Source organism: Melitaea cinxia, chromosome 20, assembly GCF_905220565.1.
Source record: "Melitaea cinxia chromosome 20, ilMelCinx1.1, whole genome shotgun sequence".
Taxonomy (NCBI): Eukaryota; Metazoa; Arthropoda; class Insecta; order Lepidoptera; family Nymphalidae; genus Melitaea; species Melitaea cinxia.
The window spans coordinates 6,430,092-6,442,159 of record NC_059413.1 but is presented as its reverse complement, the minus strand read 5'-3'; the positions used below and the strand labels follow the sequence as shown (position 1 = coordinate 6,442,159).

Here is a 12,068-nt window from a genome sequence, read left to right as displayed (position 1 = left end):
GGATGTTTTTCTTGAGCTCGGGATGGTCAGTTAATAACAAATTTCGAAATATGTATTATACTATACGGATATCTTTTTTAAAATTCTGTATTGATTTATGTTATGTAACTGTACGAAATGAAAAATTATATTAAAACAAAAAACGCTTTTATTCGAAGTGTCTAACGGTATCCGTCTTTTGGGAATTTTTGCTTAGCAATCTTTATTAGTAATGAAATAAAACAAACATTATCAACTATACCTTTATTCTGGAAGTATATCTTACACACTAAGTTTAATGACCGATTTTTAATTGCCAATTTGAGCTTGAATTTGGTTTTGGTTGGTTACAATCACGTAAGCATCATCGTCAACTTCGTTGAATCAATTTTATTGAAATCTAAACTCACATAGTGATATAATATTATTTCACACCAATATATATTTTTTAAGTAATCTGTTCTTTACTATTATGATTTTATTTTTTACATTTTTTTTTTTTTGTTGAGGACTGAGCTTATTTAACCTCCAAGTTGTTTATACAACAGTGGTACGTAATCATCGTATTTAGCTTGATAAAAGTTTCCGCTGATGGGGTCGCCAAGATTATATTTGGCCGCGAATTTCGCAATGGAGAACCCGCCACGGTTGTCAGCGGATCTGGAAAAAAACATTATAACAATTAAAAATTAAATATCGAACAATTTGTTGAACAAAGCATTTAATAAAATTACTATTCACGTTTTCTTAGCCTTCGTTAGAAAGACATTTCTTATTTACGATTGTTAATGCCTTTATGTTAGTTTGAAATTACGTACGATTGTTTGGTCTTAACCATGAATCATTCAGAAAAACATATTTTTAGAAATTTATTATTATATTTATTTATTTATTATTATTGTTTGGGCCATTTTCGCTGTTTCCTTCCGGTTGGCGGAAATGCTTATGACGTACGAGGAAGCACGACCCTTGTTGTTGTCTATGCTCGTGCGCGCATCGGCCGTGCCCTTTAATCGACCGATATTGTGCGACGTGGGTGGACGTAATCTGTTTTTATAATATAATATATATTATTTATAATATATATTTTTGGGGACTGAGTCGCCCTCGTCCGTAGGTGTATACCCCGTTGCGAAACCCTACACGTGGTCCCTGGGTGGTGCTAATCAGGTGACATACTGGTGGTAGGCTCTGGCCGACGGCTCGCGACCACCCACTGAACAAAGTCGTACCGTCAAGCGGTTTCGTGTTTCGGTACGTTGATCGGTGTAGCCGACTGAGAATTTGGGTCGAAAAAGTTGCTCCGCGCGAATTGGCCAGTCTGACTAGCACTGGTGCCGCTGCGTTGTGGTGATTGGTTCTGGAGGGTAGCGGGATCCGAGGCACGGTGCACCGCTGGCCGACCGCAGGTAGTTGGGGGCCCAATTAATGTGCCAGCCACACACGAAAGGCTGCCCCGCCAACTGTCGAAAAATCCCGGGATGCGCCATCGTGCCGGTTGGCGACCGGATGAGAGGGCCCGGTGGACATCTCCGGGGGGGCTCGGGCGTCCCCGCAGTCTCCAGTCCAATCGCCTTTTCCATCGCAGTGATTCGGTGAAAGTCTGAGGGTTAGTAGTGTGGAGCCTCGTTTCACTGCCTTCTTCTCACCTTCCTTCACTCGCCATTATGAATAGGAGTAACAGTAAAAACAAGACAGCACAGCGGTTGCACTCCCTCTCACTTTCAGTGCACCTCTCTAACATTCGAGGTTTGCACTCCAATCTCGTTGCAGTCCACCACCATCTTGAGACTGAGAAACCGGCCCTACTGTTCCTCTCGGAGACGCAGATCGGCAGCCCGTCTGACACAGCATACTTGTGTTACCCGGGTTATACCTTGGAGCATAATTTTAAACCACACGCGGGTGTTTGCTTATATGCCCGCGACGACATATGCTGCCGGCGTCTTCGTAATCTTGAAGATCCCAGCTTCTCTAACTTATGGGTTTTAGTGGACACAGGAGTGGAGAAAATTCTTTATGTCTGTGTTTACCGTTCGCACAGCGGAGATCTGGAGACAACCAGGCTTATTCAACACCTTAGTGAGGCGGCTGATGCGGCTCAGCACCGGTATCCTACTGCTCAATTGGTAATGCTGGGGGACTTTAACGCCCACCACCAAGAGTGGCTATTCCCATACCAGCACACTGACCACGCTGGTAGAGAGATTCGCAATCTCGCTTTAGCGCTCAATCTCACCCAGCTGGTCCGGGAAGCAACCAGGGTACCCGATGTTGACTCGCATACTGCCAACTGTTTGGACCTTTTCCTGACAACAGATCCTGACCGCTATTCGGTTTCGGTCTCATCGCCTTTAGGCAGCTCCGACCACTGTCTGGTGAAGTCCATATCCGTCTATACACCGCCCTTACCCTGCTCCAAAGGCACCCGTAGAATATGGCGATACAAGTCAGCAAACTGGGATGAGATGCGTTCTTTCTTTGCATCGTACCCATGGCGACAGATTTGCTTCTCCTCCGATGATCCCTCATCTTGTGCGAATGCTGTGACTGATGTTCTGCGTCAGGGAATGGAGTATTACATACCATTCACTGACGCATCAGCATCCGTGGCAGCTCGACCCTGGTTTAATTCTGACTGTTCTCGTGCTGAAGCAGAAAAGAACACTGCTTACTTGGCCTGGGTCGACGCTCGTAACCGCAAGACAACAGACGTGGGTCAGAGGAAGAAAGCCTATAACAGAGCCGCTAAGTCCTGCAAGAAGGCTCTGCGGAAGGCTCGATTTGACCACATTGGCAGAATTGGGACTAGACTTGCGTCATACCCACCTGGTAGTAAAGCCTTTTGGTCCCTGGCTAAATCGGTCGAATCGAACTTCTGTCGCCCCTCACTACCTCCACTGATAAAACCCGATGGATCACTAGCCCACACCGCTGAGGAGAAGGCAAACTTGTTTGCAAATCTCTTTGCGGAATCCTCGCGTCTTGACTTAGGAAGCGCCACACCTCCAACTTCTTCGATTCGATGCGAGACGTCTATGTCTGAAGTCCGAATCCGTCAAAAAGAGGTCCTTAAAACCTTGCGCAATCTGGACGTAAATAAAGCTAGTGGTCCTGACGGAATACCTGCCATAGTACTTAAAACTTGTGCGCCTGAGTTGTCTCCAATCCTGACACGTCTGTTTCGTCTCTCTCTAGCGACAGGACAAGTGCCGAAAGCCTGGAAGCAAGCTAACGTGCAGCCTGTGCCCAAAAAGGGCAGTCGAGCTGACCCTGTCAATTACAGACCTATTTCCATAACGTCCATACTCTGTAAGAGTATGGAGCGTATACTGAATAACCGGCTCCTGGCACACCTTGAGAAGAACGATCTCCTTAGCGACCGACAGTTTGGTTTTCGCCGTAATCGGTCCACGGGTGATCTTCTGGCGTATGCCACTCACATTTGGAGTGAGGCTATCGAGAAACACGGGGAAGCCATTGCGGTCTCGCTCGATATTTCGAAGGCATTTGACAGGGTCTGGCATGACGGCCTTATTAGCAAACTTCCTTCATACGGCCTACCCGCTTCTCTCTGTGTTTGGATATCTGACTTCCTGAGGGATCGATCGATCCGCGTAGTCATAGACGGTTGCGATTCCGATCGTTTGGCCATCAATGCCGGGGTTCCTCAGGGGTCTGTACTCTCGGCAACGCTATTCTTGCTGCATATCAACGACCTGCTCAAACCCGGAACCTTTGGGTATGCAGATGACAGCACCGTTGTCGAGCGTTACGTGTCCAACGCACGAGCGAGTGGGTCTGAGATCCAATCGCTGAGGGAAGCTATGATTCAGCGTCTGAACTTGTCCCTTAAAGCTATCTCCGATTGGGGTGACGCAAACCTGGTCAAGTTCAACGCCTCTAAGACCCAGGCGTGTCTTTTTTCGGCAAAGCGGAGTCCTTTCCATCTGACTCCCTCTTTCCGAGGTGTACCTGTGCCCATAACCGGCCGCCTGGAGCTTCTTGGCGTTACTTTGTCATCCACCCTCAATTTCGGCTCATACATAGAGACAAAGGCTCAAACAGCTGCCAGAAAACTGGGCGTCCTCTCGAAGGTGAGACAGTACTTCACTCCGGAACAGCTTCTAAATTTATATCAAGCGCAAGTTCGATCATGCATGGAGTACTGCTCTCATCTTTGGGATGGCTCAGCCAAGTACCAGCTGGAGCTTCTCGAGTCGATTGAGAGACGAGCCAGGAGGCTCATCGGTGATGATGCACTGGTCGCTGCAAAGTTGCAAAGCTTGCATCATCGACGGAGGGTGGCCGGCCTGTCGGTATTTTATCGGATACACTTCGGAGAGTGTGCGCAGGAACTCCATAACCTGATTCCCCCTACCCCCTTCCATCATCGTACAACCAGACGCTCTGCGTTACGCCACCCTTATATGGTTGACATTCCCCTTATACGCACTAAGCGATTCGCTAATACATTCTTGATCCGTACAGCCAAAGAATGGAACTCTCTACCAGCGTCTGTGTTTCCGGAAAATTATAACCTGGGGATCTTTAAGTCGCGAGTGAATAGGTTACTTCTAGGTAAGCGTGCTCCATCTTAGACCGCATTTTCACTTATCATCAGGTGAAATAGTGGTCAAACGCAAGCCTATCATTGTATAAAAAAAAAAAAAAAAAAAAAAAAAAAAAAAAAAAAAAAAAAAAAAAAAAAAAAAAACCGCTAAGGTGTGACCATAAGTTCGCGTGTGACCTTAGTACGGCCGCTGAATTATTTTTACCGCTGCAGCAGAGCTTAGCACTGGTGCACCCGATCCTTATGAATTCCCAGGCGCCTGGAACGCGCGGAGAAGAAGACACACAGGTGAGTGCTTTCCCTTTTGCGTTAGGGCATTGATGCCGACGGTGGGATCGGGGAAAGTGGCCTTTATTTGAACTGCGTACCGAGGGCGCGTGAACCACCCTTATCTTCCTTAAAACTGCTAACGAGGGCGGTGAATGCGATTGGCGCGAACATTGCCCCCGCGTGGTCCTTCCTTCGAGCCTAGATTACCATTCTTTTTTTTGCAATTATATTTTTTCTCACCGCTTACAGACCTTAATAAGGCTGTAATTTACGCTTTATATTATTCCCGCTATTTTAATAATTAGTATATATTATATATATTTATTTTCGCTTTTACTTACACTGTAATAGTATATTATTTTGTAAATTTGCATACTTATACTCGCTACAATAATTCGTTTAGTGTACCATTTATTTGTTACTCATTATATTAACTGCATAAATATAAAATTGACCTTAAAACGTCTCGCTGTAACTATTGCACGCATTTCTCGATTTGTTGACTCGCATCATTAGTACTCGAACGAATTTTTATTATTCTACCTTAAACTTAACGCATAATTAATTATTATTCAAAATGCAAAGTCGAGCGCAAAAGATAGATACCGGTGTTCCTATAACAATTAAGTTGATAGAATCTCGTATGCAAGCATATTTTAGTAGGTTGCAATCTATTTATGACGCTTCTAATAATATAAGTACTTCTCAGCTGCAAGATACATTTTTACGTTCTGCATATAATATCGATCAGTTAAGGACAGACTATCTTAAGTCAATAGAAGAATTAAATTTGCTTAAAATGCAGAATGATCCTGAATTTTCTCCAGATCATAATATGTTCCTCGCGTTCGAGGAAATTTATTGCATCATAAAGTCTATAGTTCAACAGCTAAAAAGCCATACTACACCGCTATCTACAGAGAAGTCTAGATTAAATTTACCTCCTATTAATTTAAAAACGTTTGATGGAGAATTAAAAAATTGGCCATCATTTTTTGAATGTTTTAATAACGCAGTACATAATAACACAAATTTAAATAAATCCGATAAGGTATTTTATCTGTCGGGTATTCTTTCAAAGTCCGCGTTAACCGCTATTTCTGGTATACCGCCTACCGCAGATAATTACGATTTAATATATTCTACGCTGGTTGACAAATACCAGGACATCCGCACGCTTGCAAGTACATATTTACAACAAATTATAAATTTAAAGCCGTTGACCATAGCCTCCGCTGATGGTTTAAATGTTTTCTTAGATAAATTTGCAGCATCCGTATGTGCATTCGACAGATTAAATATTTCAAACAAAAAAGATTTTATTTTTCTATTTTTAGCATTACAAAAGTTAGATAAAGAAACTATTCGTAACTTTGAACTTTATGTTAGAAGTGAAAAATTGCCTACTTATGAATCTTTAGTTAAGTTTATAAAGGAACAAGTAAAAATTATAGAACGTTCTTCGTCGAATACTTTTAATACTCCACCCACTAGTAAAAACTCATATAGTAAAAGTTCTTCGCACTTCGCACCTAAACCGGTTAATAATGTTAAGCACACTAAATCCTTTATTACTTCCGAATCAAATAATAATTGTTGTCCATTATGCTTAAAAATAGGTCACGAACAATTTTATCGCTGCCCTAAATTTCTTAAATTAACACCTAAAGAACGCTATAATATTGTTAAAGAAAACAATAGTTGCTGCAACTGCTTAAGTTTTAATCATAAAATATTTTTATGTAAATCAAATAAATCTTGTAGTATCTGTGAATCTAAAACGCATCACACTCTTTTACATTTTCATAAAAATCTAACATCGAGTCCCGCCTCAGGAATCGAACCCCGACTCACCGCGGAACAAAACCCCGCTACGCAAGCACCGCACACCGCTGAGTCATCGGGCGCGACAAATTACTCGCCTGCCATAGCTAGCTCGTCCGACGCGTCTCATACAATGCAACCGCTATCAATGTGTTCGAATACGTTGTTGAGTTTACGCGACGCGCACACCGTGTTACTTGCTACGGCGCGCATTGTCTTGCGCACCAGTGACGGTTACGAATATATCGCTCGCGCTCTAATTGATAACGGATCTATGAATGACTTTGTTACTAGTAATCTTTGTAAGAAATTATCATTAAAAATTAATTCACTTCCTGAAAAAGTTACTGTAAACGGGTTTGGTGGTTCTTCTAAGGAGGTTAAGGGACAAACAAATATTAAATTTTACTCGCGTTTTGATCGCAATATTTCTTTTAATTTACAACCACTTGTTGTGGAAAATATTACGGACCGCATTCCTCCGTTACCTATTGATAGGTCGATGTTAGCATATCTTTCCCGCACGCCGCTTGCTGATGATACATTCTCTGATCCCGGTGAGGTCGAGATGTTGATTGGCGCTAAGTTATTTACCCGCTTACTGCTGCCTGGCCGCGTCCATGGACCTCCAGGTACCCCTACGGGGATTCAAACTCCGCTTGGATTTATTTTAATGGGCGATGCTCCTGTTAAGTGTCGCTCCCACCGCACCGCCGCTCCGCCCTCTCATACGTTGTGTGCGTTTACCGGCCAGCCGTTAGATGTACTGATGAGAAGTTTTTGGGAAACTGAAGAAGTTTCCACTCCTCGCTCCGCCTTGCTTAGTCATGAGGAGAAAGTATGTGAAGATCTATATAAGTCTTCAACTACCCGCGAAGCAACAGGTACTTATGTTGTTTCTCTGCCATTTAAAACTAACCCCTCAGCTTTAGGTGACTCAATGCAGAGTTCTAAAAGTAGATTTTTTGCTTTGGAGAAGCGTTTTTTGCGCGATCCAAATTACCGCTCCGCTTACAATAATATTATTACTGATTATTGTGATAAGGATTACATTTCTCCGATATCCGCAGAAAGTAAGCTTCCTTCATTAACTTACGTCATTCCGCATCACGGTGTAATACGTGAAGATAAAATTACTACAAAAATCCGCATGGTCTTGGACGCTAGTGCACGTACTGATACAGGGGTGTCACTAAATGATATTTTATTTTCCGGACCAAATTTGCAAGCAGACTTGTTTATAATTTTGCTTAATTTCCGCTTACTTCCAATCGCACTGTGCGCTGATGTCGAGCAAATGTATTTGCGTATAAAGGTACATCCACAGTTTTATAAATTTCAACAAATACTTTATCGCTTCAACACTTCTGATCCTATTCAGTTGTTTGAATTTAAACGTGTTTGCTTCGGACTGACTTCCAGTCCATTCCTAGCACTGCGCACGCTGCGACAACTTGCAGACGATGAGAAAAATAATTTTCCGCTCGCCTCTGAAGTGATTAATGGTGGTTTTTTCTTCATGGATGACATTTGTTGTTCCATAAATGATGTGCACTCGGCGCAGAAGGTAGCCTCGCAACTTATTGATATGTTCGCTGCTGGAGGTTTCAAACTCCATAAGTGGTTAAGTAACTCGCCCGAAGTGCTCTCTTCTCTTCCGCAAAACCATTTGCATCCACAATCACTCAATTTTTCTTCAACCGCAACACAAAAGGTTTTAGGTGTAACATGGGAGCCTCATGAAGATAATTTTAATTTTTTCATTCGCCCCGCTGAGGTACCATGTACTAAGCGAAATATGCTGTCTGTTATAGCCCGTTTATGGGATGTAATGGGTTTCGCTGCTCCTTTAATTATGTTCGCTAAGCTCCTAATTAAAGAGCTTTGGTTAATAAAGCTGGATTGGGACGACGAGCCTCCATCGCATATCCAAACCCAATGGACAAGGTTCCAAAGTGAACTTCCACTTTTGTCAAACTTATCCCTCCCGCGTCACATTGGTGTGACTCATGGTTGCAACGCTGCACTCTTAGGGTTCTCAGATGCTTCTGAGATGGGTTATGGAGCTGCACTTTATGTTCGCGTACAATCTGAAGATGGAGTTTCTGTACGCTTATTGTGCGCAAAGTCAAAGGTTGCACCTGTTCAAACGATAAGTCTGGCTAGGTTAGAACTTATGGGAGTACATTTAATGTCTAAATTGATTCACGTCGTTCTTAAAGCCTATGACAACCGCTTTATATTTAATAATTTTTTTGCCTTTTGTGACTCAACTATTGTTCTTAACTGGATCAATTCCAGTCCGCACCGCTTAAAAACCTTTGTAGCTAACCGCGTTACTAAAATTCAAGAATGTTTAGATGTTCAAAACATTTATCACATTTCTGGAAAGGAAAATCCCAGTGATTGTTTGTCGCGTGGTTTAACTCCTGCACAACTTGTATCGCATACTCTATGGTTTAACGCACCGCCTTGGGTCCACCAAGACATTTCTCAGTGGCCTATTAAGCCCTTTGTATGTGTTAAATCCGCCCAGGAGTTACCTGAATATAAGGCAGTCGTTCTGTCAAATGTTTTACCGCCTTCCAATAAAGAAAACTCTACATTAACTTCGTTGACTGAACGGATTTCTAGTTGGTCAAAATTACTTCGTGTGTTTACTTATGTATTGCGATTTTCGAAACGCTTAAAAACGCGAGGTAGTATTACCGCGGAAGATTTAAATAAATCGGAAAACTTTATAGTTCGCTCCGTTCAGGCTGCTCATTTTTCGGATTTATTGAAACTATTACAAGCTGGCAAGCAACCACCTCTCTCGATGCGTAAACTGAGACCGTTTTTGTTCGAGGGTGTTATACGAGTCGGCGGTCGATTAGAGAATAGCGATTTAACCTTTGATCACAAACATCCTATTCTTTTGCCTTCTAAACATAAAATAACCGATCTTATTATCGATTATGTTCACCGCACCGCTTGTCATGCTGGACCGCAACATGTGATTTCTTTGCTTCGGCAAAGGTATTGGGTATTATCCGCTCGTCGCACTGTACGTGCGAGAATTCACTCTTGTATCGCATGTTTCAGAGCACGCCCTAAGCCTGCTCAGCCGCCGGTTATGGCTGACTTACCCACCTGCCGCTTAAAAATATCCAAACCTTTTGCGCACACCGGTGTTGATTACGGTGGACCGCTTATGATCACTTTGACTAGGAGACGTGGTATAAAAAGCCAAAAGGCTTATTTATGCGCTTTCGTGTGCCTGACTACTCGTGCAGTGCATATCGAGGTTGCCACCGATTTAAGTACCGACGCTTTTTTGAATGCTTTCAAACGGTTTATTTCTCGTCGCGGTCCTGTCGAAAGGATTTATTCGGATCATGGTACAAATTTCGTTGGTGCAAAATCATATTTAACAGAAATTCAGCAATTTTTAAAGTCTAACGCTTTCAGTGAAGATTTTAAAACAGAATTAGCTAAAAATCGCATTTCTTGGGAAATGATTCCACCTAACGCTCCCCACTTCGGTGGTGGATGGGAAGCGACCATTAAATCTTTTAAAACGCATCTTTTTCGAGTGATTGGTTCGCAGATCCTTACTTACGAAGAGCTCTTAACCGTACTCTGCCAGATCGAGGCAATTCTTAATTCAAGGCCGTTAGGAATACTCAGTGAAGATCCTGCGGAACCTTTACCTCTTACCCCTGCACATTTTTTAAACACGACGCCTTTGGCTTATCTTCCATCACCTAACGTGGAAAAGGATAAACCAAATTTACTATCGCGCTTTATGCTGCTTGACGGACTGGTCCGTTCCTATTGGCGAAGGTGGAGTGATGAATATTTACACACGCTCCAGATTCGGCAAAAATGGAATACGGATGTACCGAAGGTGTATAAGGGAATGATAGTGCTGATTATGCGAGATAATAGCCCTCCGCTGCATTGGCCATTAGGCATTATAAGTGAGACGATTGAAGGTAAAGACGGTCACGTTAGGATAGCTTTAGTTAAAACTAAAACTGGTACATTGAAACGTCCTATTGTTCGCCTCTGTCCTTTACCCAATATTTACTAACTTCATTTTCTTTCCTCGCATTAGCTTAAAAAAAAAATTAACCGCCATTTATTTTACTTTTACTGCATTAAAAATATAAATATTCTTGTTTATTATAATTAATTGTTTATTATTTATTTATATCCGCACTTTATTCTTGTAACCGCATTTTTAGTATAGCCGCATAATTTTACTTTATTGTTACTGCATTTATAGTATAACCGCGTATATATATATTTTTTTCTGTAACTGCATCTTAAATTTTTAATAGCTCCACCTCGCGACCCTCTCTTTTGTTAGTTAGCCTATTTAGGCTGATTATTCCTGCGTGTTGAAAGGCATTGCCTTTCAAGGCGGGGGATGCTGTTTGGGCCATTTTCGCTGTTTCCTTCCGGTTGGCGGAAATGCTTATGACGTACGAGGAAGCACGACCCTTGTTGTTGTCTATGCTCGTGCGCGCATCGGCCGTGCCCTTTAATCGACCGATATTGTGCGACGTGGGTGGACGTAATCTGTTTTTATAATAACCGCTAAGGTGTGACCATAAGTTCGCGTGTGACCTTAGTACGGCCGCTGAATTATTTTTACCGCTGCAGCAGAGCTTAGCACTGGTGCACCCGATCCTTGTGAATTCCCAGGCGCCTGGAACGCGCGGAGAAGAAGACACACAGGTGAGTGCTTTCCCTTTTGCGTTAGGGCATTGATGCCGACGGTGGGATCGGGGAAAGTGGCCTTTATTTGAACTGCGTACCGAGGGCGCGTGAACCACCCTTATCTTCCTTAAAACTGCTAACGAGGGCGGTGAATGCGATTGGCGCGAACAATTATTGAACACACAAATTGAGGAAAAATTCTTATACATATTTTGATGTTATGAAAAAATAAACTTGAATCTATTTTATTTAGGAACTAGAAAGACGGAATCACTGGAAAACTTTTTATTTGGGTTATCAACTTGTACCTAACGCTTTATTCTTTTATGACAAGTACATATTAACTTTAACACAGAACTGTTTGTACTTTAAGCGTAAAATGATATCAAACAATTTTCTACAGCATATTAGGTTCTCAAATAACTATAATTAAACGTTATTATGTGTAGTAACAAATATTATGCACCTATAGTTGATACGATGTTTAGTTAAAAAACAATTAATATGTGGTTGAAAATTGGCAAACATGAAACATAGGATTAGGTATTTTGAAACCTATACTGAATGGAATGTGTTACTTCAGACAGATCGCTTTTCGATTTACGTCTAAGTTTTGACCCAAAATTTGTTACGCTACGCTTCAGCCTGTAATATCCCACTGCTGAGCATAGGTCTCTTTCCGCATGAAGGAGAAGGATCAGGAGGAAGAGCTTAA

The 12,068-nt window shown here is 42.3% G+C and overlaps 1 protein-coding gene across 4 annotated transcripts in view; it reads right to left on the bottom strand.

The window, feature by feature from the left end:
• Positions 1 to 228: 228 nt before the first annotated feature.
• The window catches only part of LOC123663517 (phosphatidylethanolamine-binding protein homolog F40A3.3-like), a 36,419-nt gene continuing 24,579 nt past the window's right edge, over positions 229 to 12,068 (bottom strand). For all 4 annotated transcript variants that reach the window (XM_045598190.1, XM_045598191.1, XM_045598192.1 and 1 more), the window contains one exon: positions 229 to 639. In XM_045598190.1, coding sequence (XP_045454146.1) covers positions 501 to 639 — 139 coding nt within the window. In that variant the 3' untranslated portion in view covers positions 229 to 500. The remainder of the gene's footprint in view (positions 640 to 12,068) is intronic.